Genomic DNA, 26,755 nt, shown 5'->3' with positions numbered 1-26,755 from the left:
TGCCAAAGTCATCGAGAAGATCGCCAACAGACAGCTTGCTGCCTTCCTCGAGACAAATGGATCCCTCGACCCCTCGCAGTCCGGTTTCAGAGCCAACCACAGCACCGAGACCGCCCTCATCGCAGCCACCGACGACATCTGAGCCCTTCTCGACAACGGGGAAACAGCGGCACTCATCCTCCTGGACCTCTCCGCCGCGTTCGACACTGTCTGCCACCGCACCCTAGTCCAACGCCTCAGCAACACCGGCATCCAAGAGAAGGCATTGAAGTGGATCATCTCATTCCTCGCTGGAAGAACACAGAGAGTCCGCCCCCCCCGTTTCGTTCCGAGGCCACCGAAGTCATCTGCGGCGACCCGCAAGGATCATCACTCAGCCCCACCCTCTTCAACGCCTACATGAGACCTCTTGCAGCCATCGCATGCCAACACAACCTCAACATCATCTCCTATGCCGACGACACCCAGCTGATCCTCTCCCTCACCAGAGACCCCGACACCGCCAGAACCAGCCTCCAAGAAGGGATGAAAGACGTCGCCGAGTGGATGAAGGACAGCCGCTTGAAACTGAACTCAGACAAGACGGAAGTCCTCATCCTTGGACCATCACCCTCCGCCTGGGACGACTCCTGGTGGCCCCCAGCCCTGGGCACCGCCCCCAAGCCGACAGACCACGCACGCAACCTGGGCTTCATCCTGGACTCCTCCCTCTCGATGACCAGACAAGTCAACGCCGTCTCCTCCTCATGCTTTCACACCCTCCGCATGCTCCGCAAGATCTTCCGATGGATCCCGATCGAAACCAGAAAGACAGTCACCCAGGCCCTCATCACCAGCCAGCTGGACTACGGAAACACCCTCTACGCCGGAACCACAGCCAAGCTACAGAAAAGACTACAACGCATCCAGAACGCCTCCGCCCGACTCATCCTGGACATCCCTCGACGCAGCCACATCTCCGGCCACCTGAGGAACCTGCACTGGCTCCCCGTCAACAAGAGGATCACGTTCAGGCTCCTCACCCACGCACACAAGTCTCTCCACAACCTGGGCCCCAAGTACCTCAACGACCGCCTGACCTTCCACACGCCCACCCGCCAGCTACGGTCCGCTAGCCCCGCCCTCGCCGCCGTACCACGCATCCGAAGAGCCACCGCCGGAGGCAGATCCTTCTCCTACCTGGCGGCCAAGACATGGAACTCCCTCCCCATCCACCTTCGGCTGACCCAGGACCACCTCACCTTCAGGAGACAACTCAAGACCTGGCTGTTCGAGCAGTAGCGGCCCCCTTCCCCCAAGCGCCTTGAGACCCTTCAGGGTGAGTAGCGCGCTATACAAGTGCTATGATTGATTGATTGATTGATTCCTCTTTCTCTCTACTTATTTCTTTGTTTGCTTCTATATCTTGCAACATGGCCACTGTTTGACTATGTCTCTATCAAGCACTTTTTTGGTTTCAACTTATATAAATCACTTCAATATTCTAGTTCTATGTAACAACACCTGCATGCAGTGGTTGACCCTGGGAAAATTATCCATTTTCCCAAAATTCTGTCATATTTAGTGGTGTACTGTATATTTCTACCAACAGCCTTGAAAAAGTCATCTACACGACGACACACGTGTTGGCTGTCTGCATCCACTCTACAACTACGTGTCAACAATATCAAGAATTTATGCAATTCTGTATTCACATTTGGACTATATATTCTTGTCCATCTTGTTTTCCTTGGTGTTGTACTTGTAATTAAATCTAACTGATGACAGGGTCAGTTCAAACTACCTTGATGCTGTGCTCTGTATTTTAATTTTTGATTATGCAAGTATATAGAAAATCCTATTTTCCTATACAGGGCAACACTGTTTGGGTGGCACAGTGTTTTCATTGAGCATGCCTCAACATTTAAAAATCAAACAATTGCAAACGCAACGGAGGTGCTGACCATTTCCTTATTACCACTGCCACTTGTTTCTAGTACGTAGATAAGCAAGTAGTTTACCCACCCTATCTAATGTGGCATGAGGGCGTGCCGAGTGGGCTAAGTAATTGTGGCAACAAAATCGGTGTAATAGTTCGGTGTGTCACTCCATAGCGAGTCTAATTGGGCCTTGGCCTCGGGTGTTTGACTGAAGTGGTTTCGTAACAAAGGAGTTTACGTTCAATTGCTCCAAGAGAGGTGTCTAGCTGTTTACGGATATTCCATGTTAGGCCTAAACAATATCCCCTAACCGTGACCTTAAAGGCCTCCCATTCCAGTGTCAGAGACCCTGTGGAAGAAACATTATGGGCAAAACAAAAACCTGAATCGCGGAACCCAAGAAGCTATGGAAGAGTTGGTCCTCAAGTGCTGTTGTCTGAAGATGCCAGGTTGGTACCGGAGGGGGTCTGTGGACAATTTTCATGAGTTGGGGATTATGATCAGAATGCGTACGGCCCAGGTGTTTGGTGTTGTGAATTAGGGGAAGTAATGAAGAAGAGGCCAATATTCGGTCTAGCCGCACATAGAGGTTCTGTACAGGAGAGTAGAAAGGATATATGCTGGTGTCTGGGTTATGTGAGCGCCATACATCTGATTTTGACCAATGGTTAAGCCAGTTATTTAGAGGTTGCGCATTAGATGACGCAGTGGTGCATGTAAGAGGAGGGAAAGAAAGGTCCAGCATGACATCAAGGACCAAATTGAAGTCACCTCCTATGAGCCAGGGGATATCACTCCAATGAGCCAATACCCTAAAGAGGCTGCAGAGTAAGGTGCTCTGTTCAACATTGGGGGCGTAAACTGAGCCAATTAAAAGGGGCTGGCCATTAACATTACCTCTAAGAAACACATACCTGCCCCCAGTGTCAATCTCAGTCTCCTCCAACTCCCACCCACATCAGTGTGCAGTTTGCCAAGGAGGAAAAGTTAGTACTGTACACCTGTCCACTCAAGCAGCGGCGCAGCCGGTCAGCCTCAAGATCAGTAAAGTGTGTTTCCTGGAGCAAGGTAATGCCAGCGGATCTACGCTGCAGGTAGGAGTAAATGTAGTATCTACGAGAAGGGGATGTTACCCCCTCATGTTCCAGGTGATAACATTAATGTGTGCCATGAGGGGTGACAACAATGACAAACTCAGTTAGCAGTGCAAATGTGAGGGAGAAGAGCGAGCGGCTGGGCGACACACCACCAGGAATAACAAAATTCACTTAGGAAAAACCAAAAAATCTACCACTGTGTTGTGGAACTTTATAAGAGCGAACTAGCAATGGGAGTTGGCCCAAACAGTCATGCCAAATCATGGCAACTAATGCTTTATCCAGCTAAAGATCAAGAAGAGTTGACTCGGGGTGAAGCTATGGCATAGTTCCTACCCCCGGTCAAAGAGAAAAACTAAAAGAAATATATCATGCGTGAGTAATACACTGTGGATCCTCTGCCCAGAGATGCAAAACTTATTCATAGTAGTCAGATTATAATGTCTGGGGTGTGACGACAGGGAGGCGAGGTGAGCCCGAGTCCGCCGACCACACTGGGTGAAAGTCCACATCACTCCCAGTACTGGATGGAGACACCATTATGGTCGAGGGGGACCTTGTATTGTGCAGAGACGCCGCCACATGACGAACCTCTTGTCGGTCAATAAAAATGTGCTCAGGGTCCGAAGCTTTGATCTGTGAAGTATAATGGCGTGCACTCCCACCTTTCCCGCTACGGGGGCCGCACCTGACCCGTCTGGGCACCGAGGGGGGCCATCAGTAGCTCTGGACAAAGTAGCCATGCCTGGCTCTTCCAGCCAGTCCCATGCGTCGGTAGGTGAATCAAAGAAACAAGTGGTTCCACCCTTATCCACCCACAGGCAAGCAGTGAACAGTAGGGAATAGCGTAGATCAAGGTATCAGAGGTGACATTTCACAGCCCCGAATGAGCCCTACTGTTTTCACACCTGGGCTGTGTAATCTAGAAAGAACATGACTGAAGCAGTCTGGAGGATGGGCCCTGGCAACTTCCTGATTTCTCTCAATATAGTGTCTCTATCCCTGAAGTTCAATAAGTAGAATAGGAACGGCCATGGGCTAGCATCAGGAGGGGGTCTGTGAGCCAGGACCCTATGCGCCCTCTCCACTACAAATTGGGTATAGAGTATTGGAATAAAAATGTTTTCACTGTATTGTTCACGCATTGTATGTCCTAAGTTAGCATTCGCGGCGCCCTTTTATATTCAGCCGCCATTTTGAGCCATGATGGAAACTAACTTCTGTCTCTCTGCCCCAGCTGAAAGCAGCAGCGATAGTTTTTGTTTCTCCAAGGTGGAGCCTTGCTGTACTAATAAATACACTCTTCTTATTAGTGCATAACTTTCCCACTAGATAGGCCTGCTCCCACCCTTAGAGAGGCGGGCACAGGCAGAGTGACATTGGCACTGAGGTTGCATGTGCCCGGTCTCAGGATCGAGACTCATCCTTCTGTATCCCTTTTGTTTATCAGCTACCAACTGGAAATTTCCAGTCAGGGCGTGTCTTTATTGGTTCGGAATTGTACATAATGTATTGCCATGCTTGCTGAAGTCAGTCCCTCTGCATCAATCCCAGGAGGCTGGTCAGACTGGACTCCGCTCGAGTGTACCTAAATAAAATATACTTGGCTTGTATTCTCAACTGTCTGACCGACTCTTCGTTTGTATGGAAGGCTGAGAGGTGGTCGCAAGGTGACCCGAGCGACCCTAATAGGGTCACTTCCTTCAACAGGACCCCTGTCAGAAGCATTTCTCTTTGTAGCCGACTGGGACCTGCCCCTCTGCATCATCAGGAAGGTCAACCACTTGCACATTGTTACGGTGCAAGTGGCCCTCTGCATCGTCTAGTTTGTCCTCTGGGGAACGCACCCAATATAGTAAGTCTTGCAGAGTGGTTGTGTGTTTGCATGATTTAGGCTGCATATCAGTGAGAGTAAGTTCAGCCAGCTGGTGATCGGCCTTTCAGAAGTGTGAAATCAGATACTACTTTATCTATCTTGAACTTCAGGGAGGTGCGCGTCTGATGCAGTGCCGCACAAATGTTTTCTACAGCTGCTAGTACTGAATCGAGTTTGGCTGAAAGGGCAGTGAGTTGAAGTTCTCTCTGCCCTTGGTGATGGCCCATTGCTGGTATCCGGCGCTGATATCTTTGGCCGTAGAGCTGAGGCGGCCTGTGACTAGCTGCTGAGCTGTGTGCATAAAGAAGGCCCTGGAGTACAATCATCCACCCATGCAGCAGTAAAAGGTGTCCGGAAAGTGTTGCAGGTGGAAATATAGAGTAGGCCCTAGTCAATGGTGCACGTCTTCAGGCTCCAAGGATAGGCCCCACCATGCTGCACTGTGGGTGAGAACCTGGTCTGTCATTGTTAGAAATGGGGGTCTCTGGTTGGCAGTGGATGGCCACTGTCCAAGCAGGGACCATTCTTTCTAAGTCAGAGTGAAGGGCTGCACCCCCTTGACAACCCCTGCTCCACCCTGTGGTAACGTAGCACGAGCAGTTAGGCTAATCTCAGAGGCAGTGTGTAAAGCGTTGATGATCATACACAGTAAATACTGTGAGGAACACTACAAAGGGACACAACACAGGTAGTTATCAAAGAAAATAGTTATATTTATAGAGACTTATCACAAGACCAAAAAACGTGGAAATCACAATACTGTACAAAAATAGGGGCATATCAACAACAACCGGCGATAATTATCGCTAAGCGCACTTAGCGCTAGGATAATTATCGTCGGCTAGCGTTGATTTTTATCGCTGAGATAGCGTGCTATTAGCAACGCTTATCTCAAGAGCGATAAAAATCCTCACGCTAAGTGGCTAACGTGAGATTATCGCTGGGTTTCCAGCGATAATCTCACGTTAGCTTGTTGATAGGGACAGACAAACTTAGCCATGATATCCCCCTTCTATAGGATATCATGGCTAAGTCAGAAAAATACCAGACGTAAAAAAGCAGTGTTAACAGCGGTTAGCGCTGCTTTTTATGTCTCTAACGGGGTTAGCGATATTCTTGATAATAGGAGAAATGTCGCTTAGCGACATTTCTCCTATTATTTTACTCTGGAACGCCCCCTTTGCATCTCATTAGAGATGCAAGGGGAAGCGTAGAGTAAAAGGGTGCTAACATGCAAATTTGCATGTTAGCACCCTGTTATTGATAGGGTGCTAGTTTTATCTCTGCTTTTTTGGCTTTTAAAGCCCATGTTGATATGCCCCAAAGTTCTCTCTGGATGCTGCAAAAATAGTTCCAATGGGTAAGGTAAAGTTCAGTTCGGGACAGTGGTCTCTGTGACCCCTCTACTCACAGTTCTGAGATGTTGGCAAATAATCCACAAGAAAGGTCGCTCCGGCGGGTTAGCGATGTTTTTCATCACGCTCTGGTCACGGCTGCTCGCTAACGGGGTTTAGCGACGATTTTCTTTACGCTCAGCAGCTGTAGCGATGATTTTCTGGCCGCAAACGTGCAGGGCGATGATCAGGCCAGCGGGCCCTCAGCGGCAGCGATGCGATGATTTTCTTTACGCTCAGCAGCTGTAGCGATGATTTTCTGGCTGCAAGCGTGCGGGGCGATGATCAGGCCAGCGGCCCCTCAGCGGCAGCGATGCGACCATTTTCTTTACGCTCAGCAGCTGTAGCGATGATTTTCTGGCTGCAAACATGCGGGGCGATGATCAGGCCAGCGAGCCTTCAGCGGCAGCGATGCATGATTTTCTTTACGCTCTGTAGGTGTAGCGATGATTTTCTTCATGCGGCGGCTCGCTAAGAGGCCTTAGTGACGAAAATGAAGTCTACTGGTCCTGAGACTTCAGTCAGGAGGCTAGTTCTCTCTCTAGCCCTTGGGTGATTGCAGGGTCAAGTTTAAAAAGTTCTCTTACAGCTCCTTTTCCCTCCTTTTTCCAGTCCAATGAAAACTACTGCAGGCCAATCCAGGGAACAGCACACAACACCAGGACAGTCCTCTCCTGCAGCTTTCATCAGTTCCACGGACAGAGGTTGGTCTTGAGATCCAGGGGCAATACAAATTCTAGGGGTTTCAGCACAGATATTTATACAACCAAAAGTCTTTGTTCTAAAGAGTCACAAGTCACTGAACCCAGCCAGAACCAGTTCTGCTCAGTCCTGGAGCACTTTGTTTACCAGGCTGCTTCTTTCCTTTCAGGGTGCAGGGCAGAGACATCAGACACACCACAGGAGGTGGAGCCAGCATTGTGGAGGGAAGGCACAGCCCTATTCAGCTCCCAGGTGCAACTCCTCCCACCCATCTAGATGCAGATGTCTCTATTCACCACTGGGACACCTCACCCTGTCTCCTGGAATTCCCCAGCCCTGTCACTCCAAAACCAGACAGCCAATACACATAACAGCAGAGCACACTGGAAGGATTAGGCAAGAAACTTCACAGCCAAGATGGCAGTCCTAGACTGCACACAGACACTGCAATGGCAAGTCTGAGACACACTTTACAAGCTGCTTCTGTGGGTGGCGCAAACCAGCGCTGCAGGCCCACCAGCAGCATTTGGTTTACCAGCCCTGGGCACACACAGGCCACGCTACTAGGGACTAACAGGTAAACCAAATAAGCCAATCATGGATATACCGATTCACATGTCATATTCACATAGGGAGAGCATATGCACTTTAGCACTGATCAGCAGTGGTAAAGTGCCCAGAGTCATAAAGCCAACAAAAACAGGTTAGAACAAATCCAGGAGGAAGGCAAAAAGTTTAGGGATGACCCGGCAAAAAAGGGACATTTCCAACAGTCATAGACAGAGTATAGGCTAGGGCTGGGACTGAATTGCCCTCCAGTAGAGGGGAGGCTCCTGAATCACAGTCAAAGTTGGGGTGCCCAGTGACCACCAGCACCTTCTTACTACAGCAGTGAGAGTGTGCACTGTGGCTGCAGACAGCGCGCTGTTTAGTGATGAGGTCACAGCGTAGTTAGGGGTTGGGGGCCTATACCCGACTGACCCTCCTGCCCCTGGAGGATTTGATATGGTGAGCAGAGGGGGCAGCCTGGACCCAACAGGATCCCAAGCCATCCCATCGGCGGTGAATCCCCAGAGGTTCTGTTCTCTAGTGTCTAGGGCAAACCCGCAACCTGTCAACAGGGTGCAGTGGGGTAGGGGCAGCCCAGGCCTGATTTGACCCTCATGCTGCCCTCCCGCCAGCGAGCAGTGGGCAAAAGGAGGTGACGGCCGGATCTCTCCTGGCCCCCCAATTCACCAGCGCAGCACCCATGACTGATGTAATGGAGGGGGCCTAGGCCCAACCAATCCCTAGACTCCCACCCCAGCATGTCAGATGTGCCGCTGAATTTGCATGACACCCGGCCCTACCCAGGGGCGTAACACAAGCCCCCGCATTCCCCGCGGTGCGGGGGGGCCCCCAGCTGAAAGGGGCCCCTCAGCACAGTAATCAGGTCTGAGCGCTCCGGATAGAACCAGGAACGGAAGCCCCTCCCTGTACAGTGCAGGGGGGCCCCTTAAACTTTCGTTACGCCACTGGCCTTACCTCCTCCGAGGTGGCAGGCAGTCTCAGTCAGTGGGCTGCACCACCCCCGGTCTTCCCGACTCACCAACATGGGGGGCACTGCCTGGGCTCACAGGAGTTGTACAGTAGGGGAGGCCTAGGTCCGATCGACCCCCGGGCTCCCACCCCAATTGGGTTGGCACTCAGCACCAGTGACGTGACTCAGGACTCAGCGACAGGTGAACAGGCCCAGTAGGTCAAACAGGGCAGGTGTCCCCTGCCTGGCAGAAAGTCACTGTGTGTAGGCCGAAGACTCGGAATCAGCCGCTGGGTGGCGCTTCCTCACCAAGTGCCCCATCCTCAGCACTACAGAGCACGCTCCAGAGTCCGGGCCAAATCTGGGGAGCCGCAGACACCTCCAGGCAGCAGGAGCCCACCAGGAGCAGCTACTTGAAGGTCGCCAACGTGGGCCGCATAGGGCGCGCATTGTCAGGACCCTGGCGGGAAGAGGAAACAGAAGCAGGCCATGGACTTGTCCGGAGAAGGCCGCAGTCCCGGCTGCAGCAGCCAGGTCTGCTGCAGCCGTCGGCTGCGCTGCCGACCTTGGTGCAGGAAACCAGGGTTAGAGCCTCGAGGTCGTGTCCACGTCCTGTGATTCTGGGCAAATCCCTTAATCTCCCCGTGAAATGTAAATACGGTGCTCATGTAAAGCGCTCCAATACCTTCGGGTCGAGTTCGCGCTATATAACAGATGCATTAAAAAAAATTTAAAAAAAACGGCGGGGTGGGAGCTCCGGAATGGTTGCTATACGGCTAGCAACAGCGGGACAGCGCCCACGGGGGTAATCCAGCCTGATGCCTGACTTGAACTTGCTGATGTTTCAGGACAGTCGGGGTACGATTCGGAGCGGACTCAAAGCACGTGCGCGTAACGTTCTTAGGCTTCTGGCCATGCCCCATGTGCGTGCTTGTAGTGTTGAGTGTGTTTATATCTGTCTGAAAGTGTGCGCATGTGTAGGCAGTGCCTGTGTGTATTTATGAGTTTGTTGTATGTGTGAATGCGTGTGTATGTGTAGGTACAATGTGAGTGTATGTGTGAGTATGTGCATGTGTGAGTTTGTGTGTATATGTGGATGCGTGTGTATGTACAGTGTGAGTGTGTGTGTGCATGTGTGAGTTTGTGTGTATGTGTGAATGCGTGTGTATCTGTAGGTACAATGTGAGTGTATGTGTGAGTGTGTGTGCATGTGTTAATGTGTGTGTATCTGTAGGCAGAGTTTGTGTGTATGTGTGAATGTGTGTGTATGTGTGAATGCATGTGTATGTGTAGGTACAGTGTGAGTGTATGTGAGCATGTGTTAATGTGTATATTTGTATAAGCATATGTACTTGTGAGTAAAAGTGACGGTCAACGCGCACATGAAGTCTCTTCCGCTACCACTGGCATTTTAATGTATTGACATCCATGGTATTGTGCAGTTTGTTTCCTGAGTTATATCCTGTATTAAAACATATTATTATATATGATAAGATTAGATCTTTTAAGCATATATTTTATGATTGTGAGCCTTCCCTTCATATACAGACAACACATACAGCAGAATGGGATTTTTCGTATTTAGACGCAGTGATCCTTACCTCTGGCTGGAGCGTAAAAGAGTGCACACATGACAAAACTATTGTTTGCAGCATGTTAGTCTCACAAGGACATTCGTTCCAGGCAGGACCCCCCCCGGGTCTTCAGTCCACAGAGTGTGACCTTGGAAAGAACATCCCCCCCCCCACCAGGTCTTCAGTCGACAGAGTGTGACCTTGGCTGGCAATGCCCCCCCCCCAGGTCTTCATTCAATAGAGTGTGACCTTGGCAGGAACCCCCGCCCCCAGGTCTTCAGTCGACAGAGTGTGACCTTGGCAGGAACCCCCCCCCCCAGGTCTTCAGTCGATAGAGTGTGACCTTGGTAGGAACTCCCCCCCAGGTCTTCAGTCGATAGAGTGTGACCTTGGTAGGAACTCCCCCCCAGGTCTTCAGTCGATAGAGTGTGACCTTGGCAGGACCCCCCCCCCCCAGGTCTTCAGTCGACAGAGTGTGACCTTGGCAGGAACCCCCCCCAGGTCTTCAGTTGATAGAGTGTGACCTTGGCAGGGACCCCCCCCCAGGTCTTCAGTCAATAGTGTGTGACCTTGGCAGGACCCCCCCCCCCCCCAGGTCTTCAGTCAACAGAGTGTGACCTTGGTAGGAACTCCCCCCCAGGTCTTCAGTCGATAGAGTGTGACCTTGGTAGGAACTCCCCCCCAGGTCTTCAGTCGATAGAGTGTGACCTTGGCAGGACCCCCCCCCCCAGGTCTTCAGTCGACAGAGTGTGACCTTGGCAGGAACCCCCCCCAGGTCTTCAGTTGATAGAGTGTGACCTTGGCAGGGACCCCCCCCCAGGTCTTCAGTCGACAGAGTGTGACCTTGGCAGGAACCCCCCCCCCCAGGTCTTCAGTTGATAGAGTGTGACCTTGGCAGGAACCCCCCCCCCAGGTCTTCAGTCGACAGAGTGTGACCTTGGCAGTAACCCCCCCCAGGTCTTCAGTTGATAGAGTGTGACCTTGGCAGGAACCCCCCCCCCCCAGGTCTTCAGTCGACAGAGTGTGACCTTGGCTGGCAATGCCCCCCCAGGTCTTCAGTCGACAGAGTGTGACCTTGGCAGGAACCCCCCCCCCCAGGTCTTCAGTCGATAGAGTGTGACCTTGGCAGGAACCCCCCCCCCAGGTCTTCAGTCGATAGAGTGTGACCTTGGCAGGAACCCCCCGCCCTGGTCTTCAGTCGACAGAGTGTGACCTTTGCTGGCAATGGGCGTCTTCCCACGGGGTCAGGCCTAAGCTTCTCTTCCCATCTCACGGAATGGCAAACCTTCTGGTTACTAAAGATTCTCTTTGCACTTTTGGAGGAAGAAAGGCGCCTCAAATCCTAGTAAGGTTTCCTCTTATTGCACTGCAGCCTCATTGTTGTTCATACCAATGCAAGTGTCATATTTGTCTACATATATGGTACAGCAGATCTGCTTATGATAAAACCCTCTAAAGTACCTGTCCACATGACTTGCTTGTGCTGGTTCTGGGCCTGGGGTGAGGAGGACTCAACTATAGCCTTACCGTCACTAGGACGACTATTTACAGTCTAGGAGTAGAACTTTTTCACATGGCCATGGGGAAGGCTTCAAGGGACGTCTGTCTGCATTCTCTGCTCTGTGAGCTAGGGTACTTTGACTACCTACTTACCTAGAGTACTAGTATACCTTGACTACCTACCAACCAGGGGTACTGGAGTACTAGTGTACATAAACTACCTACCTAGAGTACTAGTGTCCCTTGACAACCTACCAACCTAGAGTACTAGTGTACCTTGACTACCTACCAAGAATACTAGTGTACCATGACTACCTACCTGGAGTACCAGTGTACATTAACTACCTACCTAGAGTACTAGTGTCCCTTGACAACCTACCAACCTAGAGTACTAGTGTACCTTGACTACCTACCCAGAATACTATTGTATCTTGACCATCTACCAAGAGTATTAGTGTACCATGACTATGTGCCTAGAGTACTAGTGTACCTTGACTAGCTACCTAGAGTACTAGTATACCTTGACTACCTACCTACCTAGAGTTCTAGTGTACCTTGACTACCTACCAAGAATACTAGTGTATCATGACTACCTACCTGGAGTACTAGTGTACATTAACTACCTACCTAGAGTACCAGTGTCCTTTGACAACCTACCAACCTAGAGTACTAGTGTACCTTGTCTAACTATCTAGAGTACTAGTGTACCTTGACTAGCTACCTAGAGTACTAGTGTACCATGACTACCTCCCAAGAATACTAGTGTACCATGACTACCTACCTGGAGTTATAGTGTACATTAACTACCTACCTAGAGTACTAGTGTCCCTTGACAACCTACCAACCTAGAGTACTAGTGTACCTTGACTACCTACCCAGAATACTATTGTATCTTGACCATCTACCAAGAGTATTAGTGTACCATGACTATGTGCCTAGAGTACTAGTGTACCATGACTAGCTACCTAGAGTACTAGTGTACCTTGACTACCTACCCAGAATACTATTGTATCTTGACCATCTACCAACAGTACTAGTGTGCCATGACTATGTGCCTAGAGTACTAGTGTACCTTGACTAGCTACCTAGAGTACTAGTGTTCCTTGACTACCTACCTAGAGTGCTAGTGTACCATGAGTACCAACCTAGAGTACTAGTGTACATTGACTACCCATCTGCAATACTAGAGCACCTTGACTATCTACCTACATAGAGTACTAGTGTACCATGACAACGTACCAACCTAGAGTACTAGTGTACCTTGACTAACTACCCAGAATACTATTGTATCTTGACCATCTACCAAGAGTACTACTGTACCATGACTATGTGCCTAGAGCACTAGAGAACCTTGACTAGCTACCTAGAGTACTAGTGTACCTTGATACCTACCTAGAGTGCTAGTGTACCATGAGTACCTACCTAGAGTACTAGTGTACATTGACTACCCATCTACAATACTAGTGCACCTTGACTATCTACGTACTAGTGTACTTTGACTACCTACTAGAGTGCTAGTGTATCTTAACTACCTAGCTAGAGTACTAGTGTATCTTGGCTACCTACTTAGAGTACTAATGTACCATGACTACCTACCTTAAGTACTAGTGTACATTGACTACCTGCCTAGAGTACTAGTGGACCTTATTTACCTACCTGGAGTACTAGTGTACCTTGACTACCTATCTAGGTTACTAGTATATGGTAACTACCTGCCTAGAGTACTAGTGTACTTTGACTCCAACCTTGAGTACTAGTGTACCTTAACTACCTGCCTGGAATACTAGTGTACCTTGACTACCTACCTGCAGTATTAATGTACCTTGGCTACCTACCTGGAATACTGGTGTACCTTGACTACCTACCTAGCTGTTTAGTGTATCTTAACTAACTATCTAGAATACTAGTGTACCTTGACTACCTACCTAGTGTACTAGTGTACCTTGACTACCTTGAGTACGAGTGTACATTGACCACCTTCCCCTCCATCTGTAGAGGTGGCGAGCCCACAACCTACCCCTGTTAGAGGTTTCTGGAGCACCTCTAGGCGCAACACTGACAGGCTCTTTACTGCCTCCTAGTGCTGGAAAAGGCCACTCATTGGAATGGGACTGTCCTACCTGTCCTCCCTTGTGACTGTTCTCAACACCGCAGTTCCAAATCATGAGTGTGTATTTTAATCTACATTTCCAGTCTGGGAATCCTGTTATCAATCAGGACTCTGAGGAATGTACTGTGTGTGGAATATTTCACGTGTGATGTAAAAGTGCTGTTGACATCATTGGGAATGCGTATGTTTCATTTCCATATATAGCTCACCTGAGTTAAATATAGAATATGAAATGTCAAAGCCAGGGGTTTTCCCAAATTAACCTGAGCAAGAATCAACGGTGCTGGCAGCGCCTTACCCTACTCTTATGAAATCTGCTGCTTGCTCCTGTCACAGGGCCTGCAGGCTGCTCACTCATCTACAGCTCTGACACAACTTCCTGATGAAAGCTGATCCCACCCTATTCTGCATGACCAGTTTTTCATGCTGTGTAGGCCCTATAAATGTGTGTCCATCCTCAGACTCCAAGCACCTGCCGAAGAAGGTCGAAGAGCGACGAGGTGGACCTTCATCGGCTCTGGATAGCTCAGCCTGAGCCCAAAGGTACAGTACAGGGCAGGATTCTGTTCTTCCAGGGACCAGGATGCTATGTCCTGCAGTGCAGTGGTGTCTGCTGTGTGTGCAGGAAGGTCACTTGTGCAGCCCTATCCTGACATTGAGCTCAAGGTCACAGAGGCATAGATGCAGGCTCTGACCTACTAGAGCTGAGACCACCATGAAGATATGTCAATTGTATATCTACAGGTGGTTTCGGGGGGTCCATCACTGAAGGTTCTGTACCTGCTCATGCTAAGATGGCCTCATCTGCTTGCGAGTTGTTTCCCTCTGACATATTCCAGGGTTTGCTTTGTTTATATTGAACGGTCTGCTAATCTCAACCTTAGGACTACGTAAGAGAGTGGTGAACCGTCACCTTTGAACTGCCTTCTCTAGTCTTTTTCTAAATGTTTGATCCTGTGCGCTGAAAATTGAGAGAAAACAATTCAGAGAAAACAATTACATGTTGCACATGTACACACATGTGTACACATGGTTACACATAAATATATACTTGCGTACCAACATTCACGCCCGCACACACACACACATACACACACACACACTCAAATATACAATATTTCTCTTTCTTTCTCTAGTGTATACCCTCTCTCTCTCTCTAACATACACCCCTCCCAGAGTAACCTCCACATGAAAGTAAATCTCTGTCTGGTTAGGGAGTTTCACAGCTGAATCTTTACAGTCAAGTCTTTGAGTTAACACTATCCTGTGAGTCCCCTTTGAAGACCCACATTGCACATTCAAGTGGCAAAGATAGTTCAGTGGGTCCATGATCTGTTCTAGAGCTCTCTGTGTAAGTCTGATGAGGGGACATTTGCCCTTTGTCTTCTGTGGTTCTCACAGGTCTCTGGTTTGGTGTGTGTGCTCCAGAGTTTCTGTAGAGGTTCCTTACAGTGGAAACAGTGCTGTGTGCTCAGTGGGGCAGTTGTTGTTACTAATATTTCTGGGCATTCCTGGTTTATACTCCCAGAGAGCTGGCCTGCTCCCCTGGTGACATCCTAGACTGCTTCGCAGAAGTTTCTTGGTGGCTATGGTCACCACTGGTGCTCCTCCAGATTCTTCGCTAGGACACAGGCCCACCATGCCAGCCTTACAGCACCTGATGTGCTGGGCATGTTGCTGCTTGCTTCCATCTTTTATCTGAGAGTCTGCACCATGCCTCACTGTGACAAGCAAGAGGCATGTGCCAGGCCTCTGTCCTGGCAGCTTTTACCCTCCTTTGCTGCTTCTTCCCCTGAGGAAGGGTAGCAAGTGGCATGCATGGCTTTTGTGCAGACTCACTGCACAGAGTACCATCAGTGCCAAGGTACCTGGGAGTGATTCACTTTAAATTATAGCCCTCAGAGGTGGCATGTGTCCTACATGCCTGGCATAGCTTGGATGGCGTCCATGCTTCCCGCATCTCCAAGGAAGCAGACAGAGCACACAGGCGGGGCTTTGGTTCATTCCTGAAGCGCTACATCCTCGCCCCAATGCCAGGCACACTAGGAGTGCTCTCTTAATGCAAATTACATTGACTCAAACAAACCATCCCTCAACCTCTAAACATTCAACCAAACTCTTTTTGTTTTCACTTATCCTTTTTTCCAAACGTCCTTTACAGACCCACCTCATGTAATCAAGGCACAGCCCCTCTGGCATCACACCCAAATCTGGATACGTTCATCTTGGCAGTCCTCCTGTGTGTCAGGGCCACCTTATTTGGTGACTGATAGGCCTTAGCCTTATCTCTGTGTCCATCTACCCATCGGTGATGACTATGGGGACACCCTAATGTGGAAGAGAACCTTCTCAGCAGCCACCTGGTTCCCTGCACCCTTGTTTGTCACCACCTCCTTCCAGAGCCTACTTTGCCAGTGTCCCGGGCATATAGACTCTGTGCCTCTCTGGTGTGTAGCTTTCACTCTGTGCCTCTCTTTCGTGGTGTGTGGATTTTACTCTGTGTCCATCCTCCTTGCTGTGTGGCTGTCACTCCGTGACTCACTTCTTTGGTATGTGGCTGCCACTCTGAGCCTCTCTTTCCCAGTGTGTGGCTGTCACTCTGTACCTTTCTTTCATGGTGTGTAGCTGTCACTCTGTGCCTTTCTTCATTGGTGTTGACTGTCACTCTGTGCCTCTATTGGTGTGTGGATGTCACTCAGTGCCTCTCTTCCTTGGTGTGTGTCTCTCTTCTTTGGTGTGTGGATGTCCCTCTGTGCCTCTCTTCCTTGGTGTGGCTGTCCCTCTGTGCCATTCTTCTTTGGTGTGTGTCTGTCCCTCTGAGCCTCTCCTCCTTGGTGAGTGGCACTCTTTTTTGGCGTGTGGCTGTCCCTCTGTGTCTCTCTCCTTGGTGAGTGGCTCTCACTCTGTGCCTCTCTTCATTGGTTTGTGGCTGGCGCTCTGTGCCACTCTGGTGTGTGGCTGTCACTCTGTGTTTCTCCTTGTTATGTGGCTGTCCCTCAGTACCTATCTGTGCCTTTACATGGTGTGTTGCTGTTACTCAGTGCATCTCTTCCTTAGTGTGTTCCTCTCTTCTTTGGTGTGTGGCTATCCCTCTGTGCCTCTCTTCCTTGGTGTGTGGCTGTCTCTCTGTGCCTCTATTCCTTGATGTGTGGCTGACACTTTGTGCCTCTCTTCCTTAATGTGTGGCTGTCACTCTATGCCTCTCCTTGGTGTGTGGCTTTCCCTCAGTACCTCTCTGTGCCTCAGCTTGGTGTGTGGTTGTCCCTCAATGGCTCTCTTCCTTGGTGTGTGCCTCTCTTCTTTGATGTGTGGCTGTCCCTCTGTGCTGCTCCTCCTTGGTGAGTGGCTCTCACTCTCTGCCTCTCTTCCTTGGTGTGTGGCTGTCCCTCTGTGCCTCTCTTCCTTGGGGTATGGCTGTCCTTCTGTCCCGCTCTGGTGTGTGGCTGTCACTCTGTGCCTCTCCTTGGTGAGTGGCCTTCCCTCAGTACCTCTCTGTGCCTCTACTTGGTGTGTGGCTGTCCCTCAGTGCTTCTCTTCCTTTGTGTGTGGCTGTCCCTCTGTGCCTCTCTTCCTTGGGGTGTGGCTGTCCCTCTGTCCCGCTCTGGTGTGTGGCTGTCACTCTGTGCCTCTCCTTGGTGAGTGGCCTTCCCTCAGTGCTTCTCTTCCTTGGTGTGTGGCTGTCACTCTGTGCCTCTCTTCCTTGGTGTGTGGCCATCCCTCAATACCTCTTTGTGCCTCTACTTGGTGCGTGGTCATCCTCTTCCTTGGTGTGTAGCTGTCCCTCAGGGTTTCTCTTCTTGGCTGTCCCTCAGTGCTTCTCTTCCTTGGTGAGTGGATGTCCCTCAGTCCCTCAGTGCTTCTCTTCCTTGGTGCGTGGCTGTCCCTCTTCCTTGGTGTGTGGCTGTCCCTCAGTGCTTCTCTTCCTTAGTGTGTGCCTCTCTTCCTTGGTGTGTGGCTGTCCCTCTGTGTCTCTTCTCCTTGGTGAATGGCTCTCACTCTCTGCCTCTCTTCCTTGGTGTGTGGCTGTCACTCTGTGCCTCTCTGGTGTGTGGCTGTCCCTCAGAACCTCTCTGAGCCTCTCCTTGGTGTGTGGCTGTCCCTCAATGCCTCTCGCCCTTGGTGTGTGCCTCTATTCTTTAGTGTGTGGCTGTCCCTCGGTGTCTCTCTTCCTTGGTGTGTGCCTCTCTTCCTTGTTGTGTGACTGTCACTCTGTACCTCTCCACCTTGTTGAGTGGCTGTCACTCTGCACCTCTCTTCCTTGGTGTGTGGCTGTCCCTCTGTGCTTCTCCTTGGTGTGTGGCTGTCCCGCAGTACCTCTCTGAGCCTCTCCTTGGTGTGTGGCTGTCCCTCAATGCCTCTCGCCCTTGGTGTGTGCCTCTATTCTTTAGTGTGTGGCTGTCCCTCTGTGTCTCTCTTCCTTGGTGTGTGGCTGGCCCTCTGTGCCTCTCTTCCTTGGGGTGTGCCTGTCCCTCTGTCCCTCTCTGGTGTGTGGCTGTCACTCTGTGCCTCTCCTTGGTGTGTGGCCGTCCCTCAGTACCTCTCTGTGCCTCTACTTGGTGTGTGGCTGTCCCTCAGTGCTTCTCTTCCTTGGTGTGTGGCTGTCCCTCAGTGCGTCTCTTCCTTGGTGTGTGGCTGTCTCTCTGTGCCTCTCTTCCTTGGTGTGTGGCTGTCACATCATGTTACATCTGTGGTATGTCTGGTGTTAGCTTAGGAGCTGCAGAGAGGCATGAGGGAAGGTCACTCAATGAGATACAGAAGTTGGTGTACAGCAATAATCGAGCAGCCTGTAGTCCAGCAATAGCTTTCATCCCTGACTCAGAAAATGAAAACCTGTATCTATGATGAACCCATAATGAATGTGTTACTCTTGTGCCTCTGGTGTTGTGATGTAATGCTGGCTACATTATTATTAGTATAGCCCTACCAACTCACACCCCTCCCAGAAGAGCCTAGGGAACAGTGACTCTTACAGTCGCTCACTTGAGACAGTGGAAGGTAGAGATGCCCTTGTCTCCTCATCCCACCACATGGCTGCACCGCATCCACTCAAGCATGCCATTCACCTCTGCTCCCACACATGGAAGGAGTCCCCTGCGTTCCCACCCAGGAGGAGGCCCTGAAGAGGGAGACGCCCCGTTTAGTTCTAACACTGGAAGCGCATGCACTCCAAGCCAGGAGTCCATGGCAGTCTGGAAATATAAAAATCTATCACATTGTGTATTGAGAACACAGTTGAGCTAAATAATAACAGTTGTCTTAAAAAGTAAATGGGGTTTCCCTTTGATTTGTCTGGTTAGTGTTGTCTTGTATGTTGGGTGATTCCTCTGGAAATCCTCTCCTCTTCCTTTCCTTCTCTCTGTCTCTCTTTTTCTTTCCTCTTCTCTTTCCTATTCTTTCCGTCTTTTCTTTCTTCCTTTCTTCTCTTTCCTCTTCTCCCTAATTTGCCATCTGTGGGTGATACTTTTGATATATATCTTTGCCAGACATCATTTTGGGTCTTCCCTCCTTAAGTATTTATTTATCTGATGTCTGCAGATTAATGAATGACAATGAATTGCTCTCCTACCAATTAATTTTATATTAATGTATTTATTATCTTATTGCCCGATATCAATTGTATCACTTTGGTTTATATCCTATGTGTCATATTTGCGCGTTTAAAACAATAAATTCTTTTGAATGAAAAAAGTAAATGGGGTTCACAGTATTTTGCCAGACTGGGAAGCCCTTGAGCAGGGCTGAGTCTGTGTTGTGTCTACTTTACCGAAACACATGCTCAGTAATACATTTAGAGTAGCCCAGGGAAAAGCTTGTTCACTAATATTCGGTACTTTAGAGAAGGTCACTGACAGACTATCAAAGAAAAAAAAAATAGAAGAAAAAGTTATTGAGTAAAAAATACAGAATACAAAAATATCGACTGCCTATACTTGAGAAGGTAAATACAAAAATATTGAAAAAGATCTATCATTTGCAAAAATATAGTTGATGGTTATGGAGTTTGCCCACTATTTCTTGCTCCTATATACGAGCCAAGATCAATTATCGGAGGTCTCTATAGACACATTTTTACGTGATATCCCTCCCCGTAGACTTACAGACGCTATGTGAGATCAACTTGACACTAGACAAACTTAGCACTGCACTGGCGGCCATAGATCCGGGTCGGGCTCCCGGGCCGAATGGTTTTTCCATGGAGTTCCTGAGACCACATATGAGCACACTGGGTCCATGCCTGCTTGAGGCCATGCAAGAAGCTGCCGACCCATCACTACTCCCTCAAGAGTGGCGACATGCGGAGATAGTCCTCTTCTTAAAGCCAGGACACCCACCAGAAGAGCCTGCATCATACCGACCTATTTCTCTCATTAATTTTGAGCCCAAACTTCTGGGCAAATTTCTCGGTGACCGCCTCAGATCATGTATACAGGATCTGGTCCACCCGGACCAATCCGAGTTTATGCCCCACCGCTCCACACGTCACAATATCAGATGGGTGCATAACGCCATGGCTAGAGCCCCGGAGCTGGGATGTCCTGCTGCTATCTTGCTTGCAGACATTGATAAGGTGTTCGACTCCCTTAGCTGGTCATACCTCTTCCGACTTCTGGGAGCCATTAATTTAGCCCCCCGGTTTCTAACATATGTACGGCTACTCTATACAGGATTAACTGCCTCGATTCGAGTTGCTGGGCATCACTCGGCCCCGTTCTCCATCTGCCGTGTCACACGACAGGGCTTCCCCCTGTTGCCATTATTGTTCGCCCTTGCTGTGGAACCTTAGGCGGTATGGGTACGCAGTGACCCGGTGCTTCGGGGTTTTGAAAGGACCTCAATCCCATTCTGATCGCTTCGCACTGTATTCAGATGATGTCCTTTTCTTTATGACCGACCCGTGGTTCTCGGGACCTCACATACCACAGATCCTGCGTGTTTTTGGTCAAACCACCGGTCTTCGCAGTAACCCACCAAATCTATACTTTTCCAGGTGTGTAGACATCAGGGCCATGAGAGACAGGCTGAACAACTATCGCACACCACCACGGGATTTAAGTATCTAAGTATTTATATGTCTCGCCATGTCCACAGACCTTGTGGTCTCACGACATGAATCCCCTCCTCAAACACCTTAAGGACGAGACAACAGTTTGGTCCTTTCTCCTGCTCTTACTACACAGGTGCTCTGCAATTTTTAAGATGGTTTAATTACCCAGAATACTATATAGACTGCAGAATTTCCCGTATGTCATACCGCAAGCTTGGTTCATACAGGTACGCACGGTACATAATAAATTTCTCTGGTATTGCGGGTCAATACAAGTTGCACTGAGCACGTGCACGCAGTCAACTTATTGCGGTGGTATTGCGGAAGCGGACATCTATGCCTCTTATGTGGTCTCCCATTTACTAGTGATCAATGAGGAGTGGTGGTGTAATTTACCATCAAACCCGGCATATGCACTGGATCATGGGGCAATGGGAAATATCCCACTCCTTCACCTCCTATATACCTAACAGAACCTAGACTTCCTACCCACTGCCAGAAGCACGGTAATCCGATTATGGCGGGCTACGGTCGGACGGATGGGATGGCATTGCCACCCGACCCAGATGACCCTGCTTTGTCACGGTACACTGCTGTGCTCGGGGACGGCGCTTACGCGATTTCGTGGCGGGACCTTGTAGGAATCTCCACCTTGGGGGACGTAGTACGGGGCACCACTCTGAGGCGGAGTTTCAACTACATAAAACTCAATTTTATAAATATCATCATCTTCGGCATGCCCTCTCTTCCCTCTTACGCCGGATAGAGGCCTTGCCCGAATTCCATCCCCTGGAAGGGCACTTGCTTAAGGGCGATATAGGTGCACACAAGATCCGCCGGATCTATCAAACCTTGACAACGCACAATCATACCACACTACATAAGACCAGAATGGCTTGCGTAAAGGAGATACCAGACATAACGGATGATGACTGGACAGAAACCTTGGCTAGCCCATGTTGCGCGGCGATTTTATTACGCTACCGTCTTACACAGTTCAAATATTTACACCACACATACTATACTCAAGTCCGACTCTGGAAGATGGGAGCCATCCAATCCCCTTTCTGCTTGAGAAGTGGGGTAGAGGATAGGACGTTCTTACACACGGTATGGGGGTGTACAGCACTGCAACCATTCTGGTGGCGAGTTGTTGCTTGCCTAAGCGAGGTATTGTCGTGGGATCTACCACTGGAGCCGAAGTTACTGTTATTGCACACTACCGATAGTATTGGGGGAAACCAATACAAGCAGCACCTATTATTTTTAGCAGTCACGATTGCTAATTGGGATATCGCCCAGCAGTGGAAAAGTACATCTCCTCTGACGATAGGCATATGGGAAAAGGCCATTGCGAGTGCATGGCTGCTGAAGTAGCTGTGTTCCAAGCTAGGGGTTTCCCCCATAAACATAAGAAAATATGGTGGTGGTGGACAGATTACAGAGGCACAGAATTACCCAACTTACAACTTCAGACCACTGGTAGGCTGTATTCCCCAGACTAGATGGGTCATTATACAGCCAGGGAAATAACTTAAACCCTACAAAAGCATGTTCAATTGCTCAATATTAACTTGGTGGGATCTGAAAGGTACAGTGCAATGTTATTACTGTTATGTATAGAAATTTTCCATAAGGTATGTTTAAATGTATACGGAATTACATATATCTGGCTAACTGTATCCTTCGGGTTATGTCCCGGAATATATCATGCACAATCAATAAAATATGTTCTTAAAAAATATATATATATGTATACATATGTAAATATACCAAAATCATAAAATATCAAAAGAAAAGCCAATTTAGTTTAAAATAAAAAGTAAACACATATATTTAAAAATGTAATTATAAATAATTTACAAACAAAAACTAATGACATTTTTTAAATATTTTTATAATAAATCAAACACATAATTATCTAAATAACAACACAAAATAAATTATTAAATATTAAAATAAATGCATATACATTTACCACTACGTAAAAAAACACAGTATTATACTAAATACAAAGCACTACCATCTAACACAACAAAAAATTATTTACATCACACAAAACTAAGACTTGCTACTCTAACTACAATACATACCAAATTAATTAAAATACAACATTGGAAAATAGTACAATTTACTATTCCCAGTACAATTAACACAACAGTAAATATTAAAATTAACAAAAACAAAAAAAATAATATTCACACTCCAATCAGTGCAACAGTAGGGAAAGTGGATTGTGGAGGGGTAAAATGTAATAGTCCCACTCCAGTCAGTGCAACTGTAGGAAAATTGTTAAATTTGCGGAGATGTAAAATTTGTTATTCTCACTCCATTCAGTGCAACAGTAGGGAAAGTGTTGGACTGTAGAGAGGTAAAATGTTAGTTCAAAATTAAAAACAAACAAAATATTTTAAAAAACTTAAAAAAACAAAATAAATATATCAATAAAATAATATGAGCAAGAGTGGTAAGCATTGGACAACTTATAGGAAGCAGATGTCAGATTTAGAGTTTCCATCAAATTCCTTCCCACTTCTGGGATCCCTGCAGAGGAGCTTTGCTCCTCCTCTGGTTCCCACCGCTGTCTTCTCATCTCAGATGTCTTTCTGATGCCCTCTACGGACTCTTGACTCATTTTATCCTCCTCAAACTTCACTATTCTATTTTCTTCTCCTGGTTTCTGCTTGTCAGCACACAGGTCCATATACATTCACAAAGACTAGATGGTGTCAGATCAAAAGACATGGGTGAATATTGCCACCAAGCAAATGTGAGGAAGGACTCAGGTCAAAGCAGGCAGAAGTAAGAGAACCAGGCTCCTCTGACAATGGTTCCCACTGTTGGCACAATAGTTCTATTTATGAAGCTGATGCTATTGTTGCACTAATGTCCTCTGTCATGCCCAGATACCTTGTTTGAACTCATGCCTTCCAAAGCAGGGTAACATGGAATTCATGAAGTTTCTTTTCCCTCCCAGGCAGACCCTAGATCATCAAAGATTTGTGGAAACCATGCTGTTCTCTCTTCTGCTGCTCCCTGTGTTCCTTAGTCGGATCATGGGGCAGTTCCCCACTGCCTGCACTACTGACCAGGCCCTGAAGGAAAGGCGCTGCTGCCCTAAGTGGAAGGACGGCAGCATGTGTGGGGTAGACTCAGGAAGAGGACGCTGCAGGTTCATGCATCAGACGTATTCAGAGAAGAGGAGCTTCACTCAGACCAACGATGACCGCTTAGACTGGCCCCATGAGTACTATGACAGTGTTTGTGTCTGCAATGGGAACTATGGTGGTTTTGACTGTGGAGAATGTAAGTTTGGCTGCTATGGAGACAAGTGCACTGAGAAGAAGACTGTCATCCGGAGGGACATCCGTGAGCTCTCTCGTCAAGAGAGATTGACATTTTTCAGTTATCTGAGTCTCGCCAAGTTGAAAACAAGTGCAAGATATAAGATTCTCATTACTGGCAACAGGTATGACAGAAACACCTTCCGCTTCGTTGAAGCCACTGTGTATGATGTCTTTGCCTGGATGCACTTTTATTCCTTTGCACCATTCCTAGAAAATAATATGTTTAATGCAACCATAAACCTTGCTCATGAAGGCCCCAACTTCCTTCCATGGCATCGGTGGTACCTCCTCTTTCTCGAGAGGGAAATGCAGATTCTAACCCAGGACCATGATTTTGCCCTTCCGTACTACGACTGGAGCATGGACGGACGGACATGCAGCATCTGCACGGATGACATGATGGGCAAGAGCGATTCCCAGGGGTTGCTGACATCTACCTCGTACTTCGCCAACTGGAAGGTAAATACACAACTCTGCCTGTTTGTTTAGAAACTTGCCATGATGTATGTGTGTGTCCATGAATGTGTGCACTGGTCTGGAAAGCAGTGAAGTCCTGTCAAATAGAAGGGGGTACAAAGTGGGGAAAACAATATACGCCTGCAATGGGATGGTTTCCTTCACTGTTGTTCGTGTGGGGGAAGCCGCCCAGTGCTCCTCCACTGCAATACACAACTGATCATATTTGAGCTCCTAGGAATCTCTTGAAACTTACCTTGCATCACAAAGGAAGTTAACTATGTCTCTGCATGGCTTCTCCACTTACCATTGTTGTATTCTAAAATTGCTATGCAGCCCTTCACTCTGGAGGGCAGAGGATTACATTGCATGCAGAAAAGAGGCTCCAAAATATTTTAACAAATTACAAACCAAATATCCATAATCTTTATGACCCACTTCACTCAGGGCTATAAGATGGAGGAGTGGCACTTGTAAGCACACCTGTCTGACTCTATCTTTGTATTCTCTGTCATTGTTGAGACATTTTAAAACTTACCATTGCTGTGGGACGTGGATAAAAATGATTCCAACTCATTTAAAATTCACAAATTAAGGGGGTGATTACAATGGCAGGTGGACTTGAGTCTGCACACTATCGATGCGGGGACTGGGACTGCCCGCCTGTAAGGCGGCGGTCCTGCACCTGGTGCAGGATAATGCCCAGTGAACAACAACGTCCTCTCAACACAAGGGGGGCCCACAAAGGGCCCCCAAATCCAATCCCTGCCATCCTTGAAACCGCCATGGAAAGGTAGGCTTTCAGCAGCATTGTAATTTGGTGGACAGTGCCTGCTAGGCACCGCCACCATTTTACGTATGCTGGCCGGGTCCACCAGGCAATCAGAATGATTGCCTGTGGTGGACCTGTGGCAGGTGGACTTTGCGTTCACCAGCACACCGCCCGCCATCATAATATGGTGGGCGGAACAGTGATTGGTGCCACTGGCCCCCTGCCAGTGGCAGTTTCACCCCCATCGTAATCGACCCCTAAATGTTCTAATTTTCATGGCCCACAGCACTGATGGGCTAGAAGATGAAAGAGTGTCACTTGTCAGCATACCCTAGAGCCCTGTCAGCCAGAACTAATTTGATTTCCTTATTTCCTCTCATTTTTTGATAAACTTTTATAGGTCCCCCTGTTAATACGGTCCAGTATATTCTCACTTGCCCTTTAGCAAGCAAAGGTGTGAAGCCATCTATTAGCTTGACCAGGAGAAAAAGACCTACACATCTCTATATTGGGATATAAAGCTTGCATCTTGTGGATACGTTTTGATCCATGTTTGGACTCCATCCAGGCCTGGAGGAGTTTCCCTTTCCCCTACGACCAATTACGGGGCATTTTCTGGCCGGGCTGTTCATGTTTGTGTACTCATAAGGAAGACCCACTGTTATACTTAACAATTAACGCATAACCACAGGGTTCAAAACGTCTACGAATACATTGATGATCCATATTCACGGCCAACAAGCCTAGAGAATGTACCAGTATTAATATAAGCTCTATGGAGTTGAGCTGTTTACAATTGGAAAACTTACATTCTTCCATATTAGTTTTTTTCCTACATTTCTTTTATGTCATTTATGATACGGTGTTGTTAGACTGATGTGTCTGCATTGTGTCACCTTGTCACTAAGTCACGCTTTTATGTACTTTTGTATATTGTGTGTGCAATAAGCAATGCATGAGAATACGTGTACAACTTGGATCACAGTCTTTGGAGTGTTGTGTCTAATTCACTAACATCTTTTGAGAATGCCCAATTTTGATTGACACCAGTCCAGACTTGAAAACTCTTTTTGACCCTTTGTTGGTCCATATATAGGTGTACTAATCAAGCACCTTTAACACCCAAAGGAATTGTGTCTCCCAACAGTAGCTCCATAATATTATATGCCCAGGATCTGAGGGACACAGGGCAACCCCATTATAACTAATGGAAATATGGTGGAGGGCCGGCCTGTCATCTGATAGAAGCAATCCTGGAAAGGAGTTTATTGTCAGCTCTCTACTGCGCCAAGAGAGCGAGGGGAACATGGCAGTCTTAGGGGGGAGTTCACTCTGCAAGCTTGAAAGGCCTTTACTATCTGGGAAGCTGCCTGTCATACAATTATTGTGTTTGACACTGAAGAGACAGTGCATTGTTCTCTTTTTGGTTCCCCATAGTTAATTT

General features: G+C 48.3%; 1 protein-coding gene across 2 annotated transcripts in view; it reads left to right on the top strand.

Moving 5' to 3' along the window:
- Positions 1-14,159: 14,159 nt before the first annotated feature.
- LOC146808600 (tyrosinase-like) overlaps positions 14,160-26,755 on the top strand; it is a 33,131-nt gene continuing 20,535 nt past the window's right edge. Inside the window, exons 1-2 of one of the 2 annotated variants that reach the window (XM_085623620.1) lie at positions 14,160-14,234; positions 23,714-24,542. In XM_085623620.1, coding sequence (XP_085479746.1) covers positions 23,748-24,542 — 795 coding nt within the window. In that variant the 5' untranslated portion in view covers positions 14,160-14,234; positions 23,714-23,747. The remainder of the gene's footprint in view (positions 14,235-23,713; positions 24,543-26,755) is intronic. The other variant, XM_085623619.1, reaches the window with a different exon arrangement.

The sequence above is a fragment of the Triturus cristatus genome, chromosome 8 (assembly GCF_964204655.1).
Source record: "Triturus cristatus chromosome 8, aTriCri1.1, whole genome shotgun sequence".
In the NCBI taxonomy this organism is placed as follows: domain Eukaryota; kingdom Metazoa; phylum Chordata; class Amphibia; order Caudata; family Salamandridae; genus Triturus; species Triturus cristatus.
This window is presented reverse-complemented; position numbering and strand designations above follow the sequence as displayed.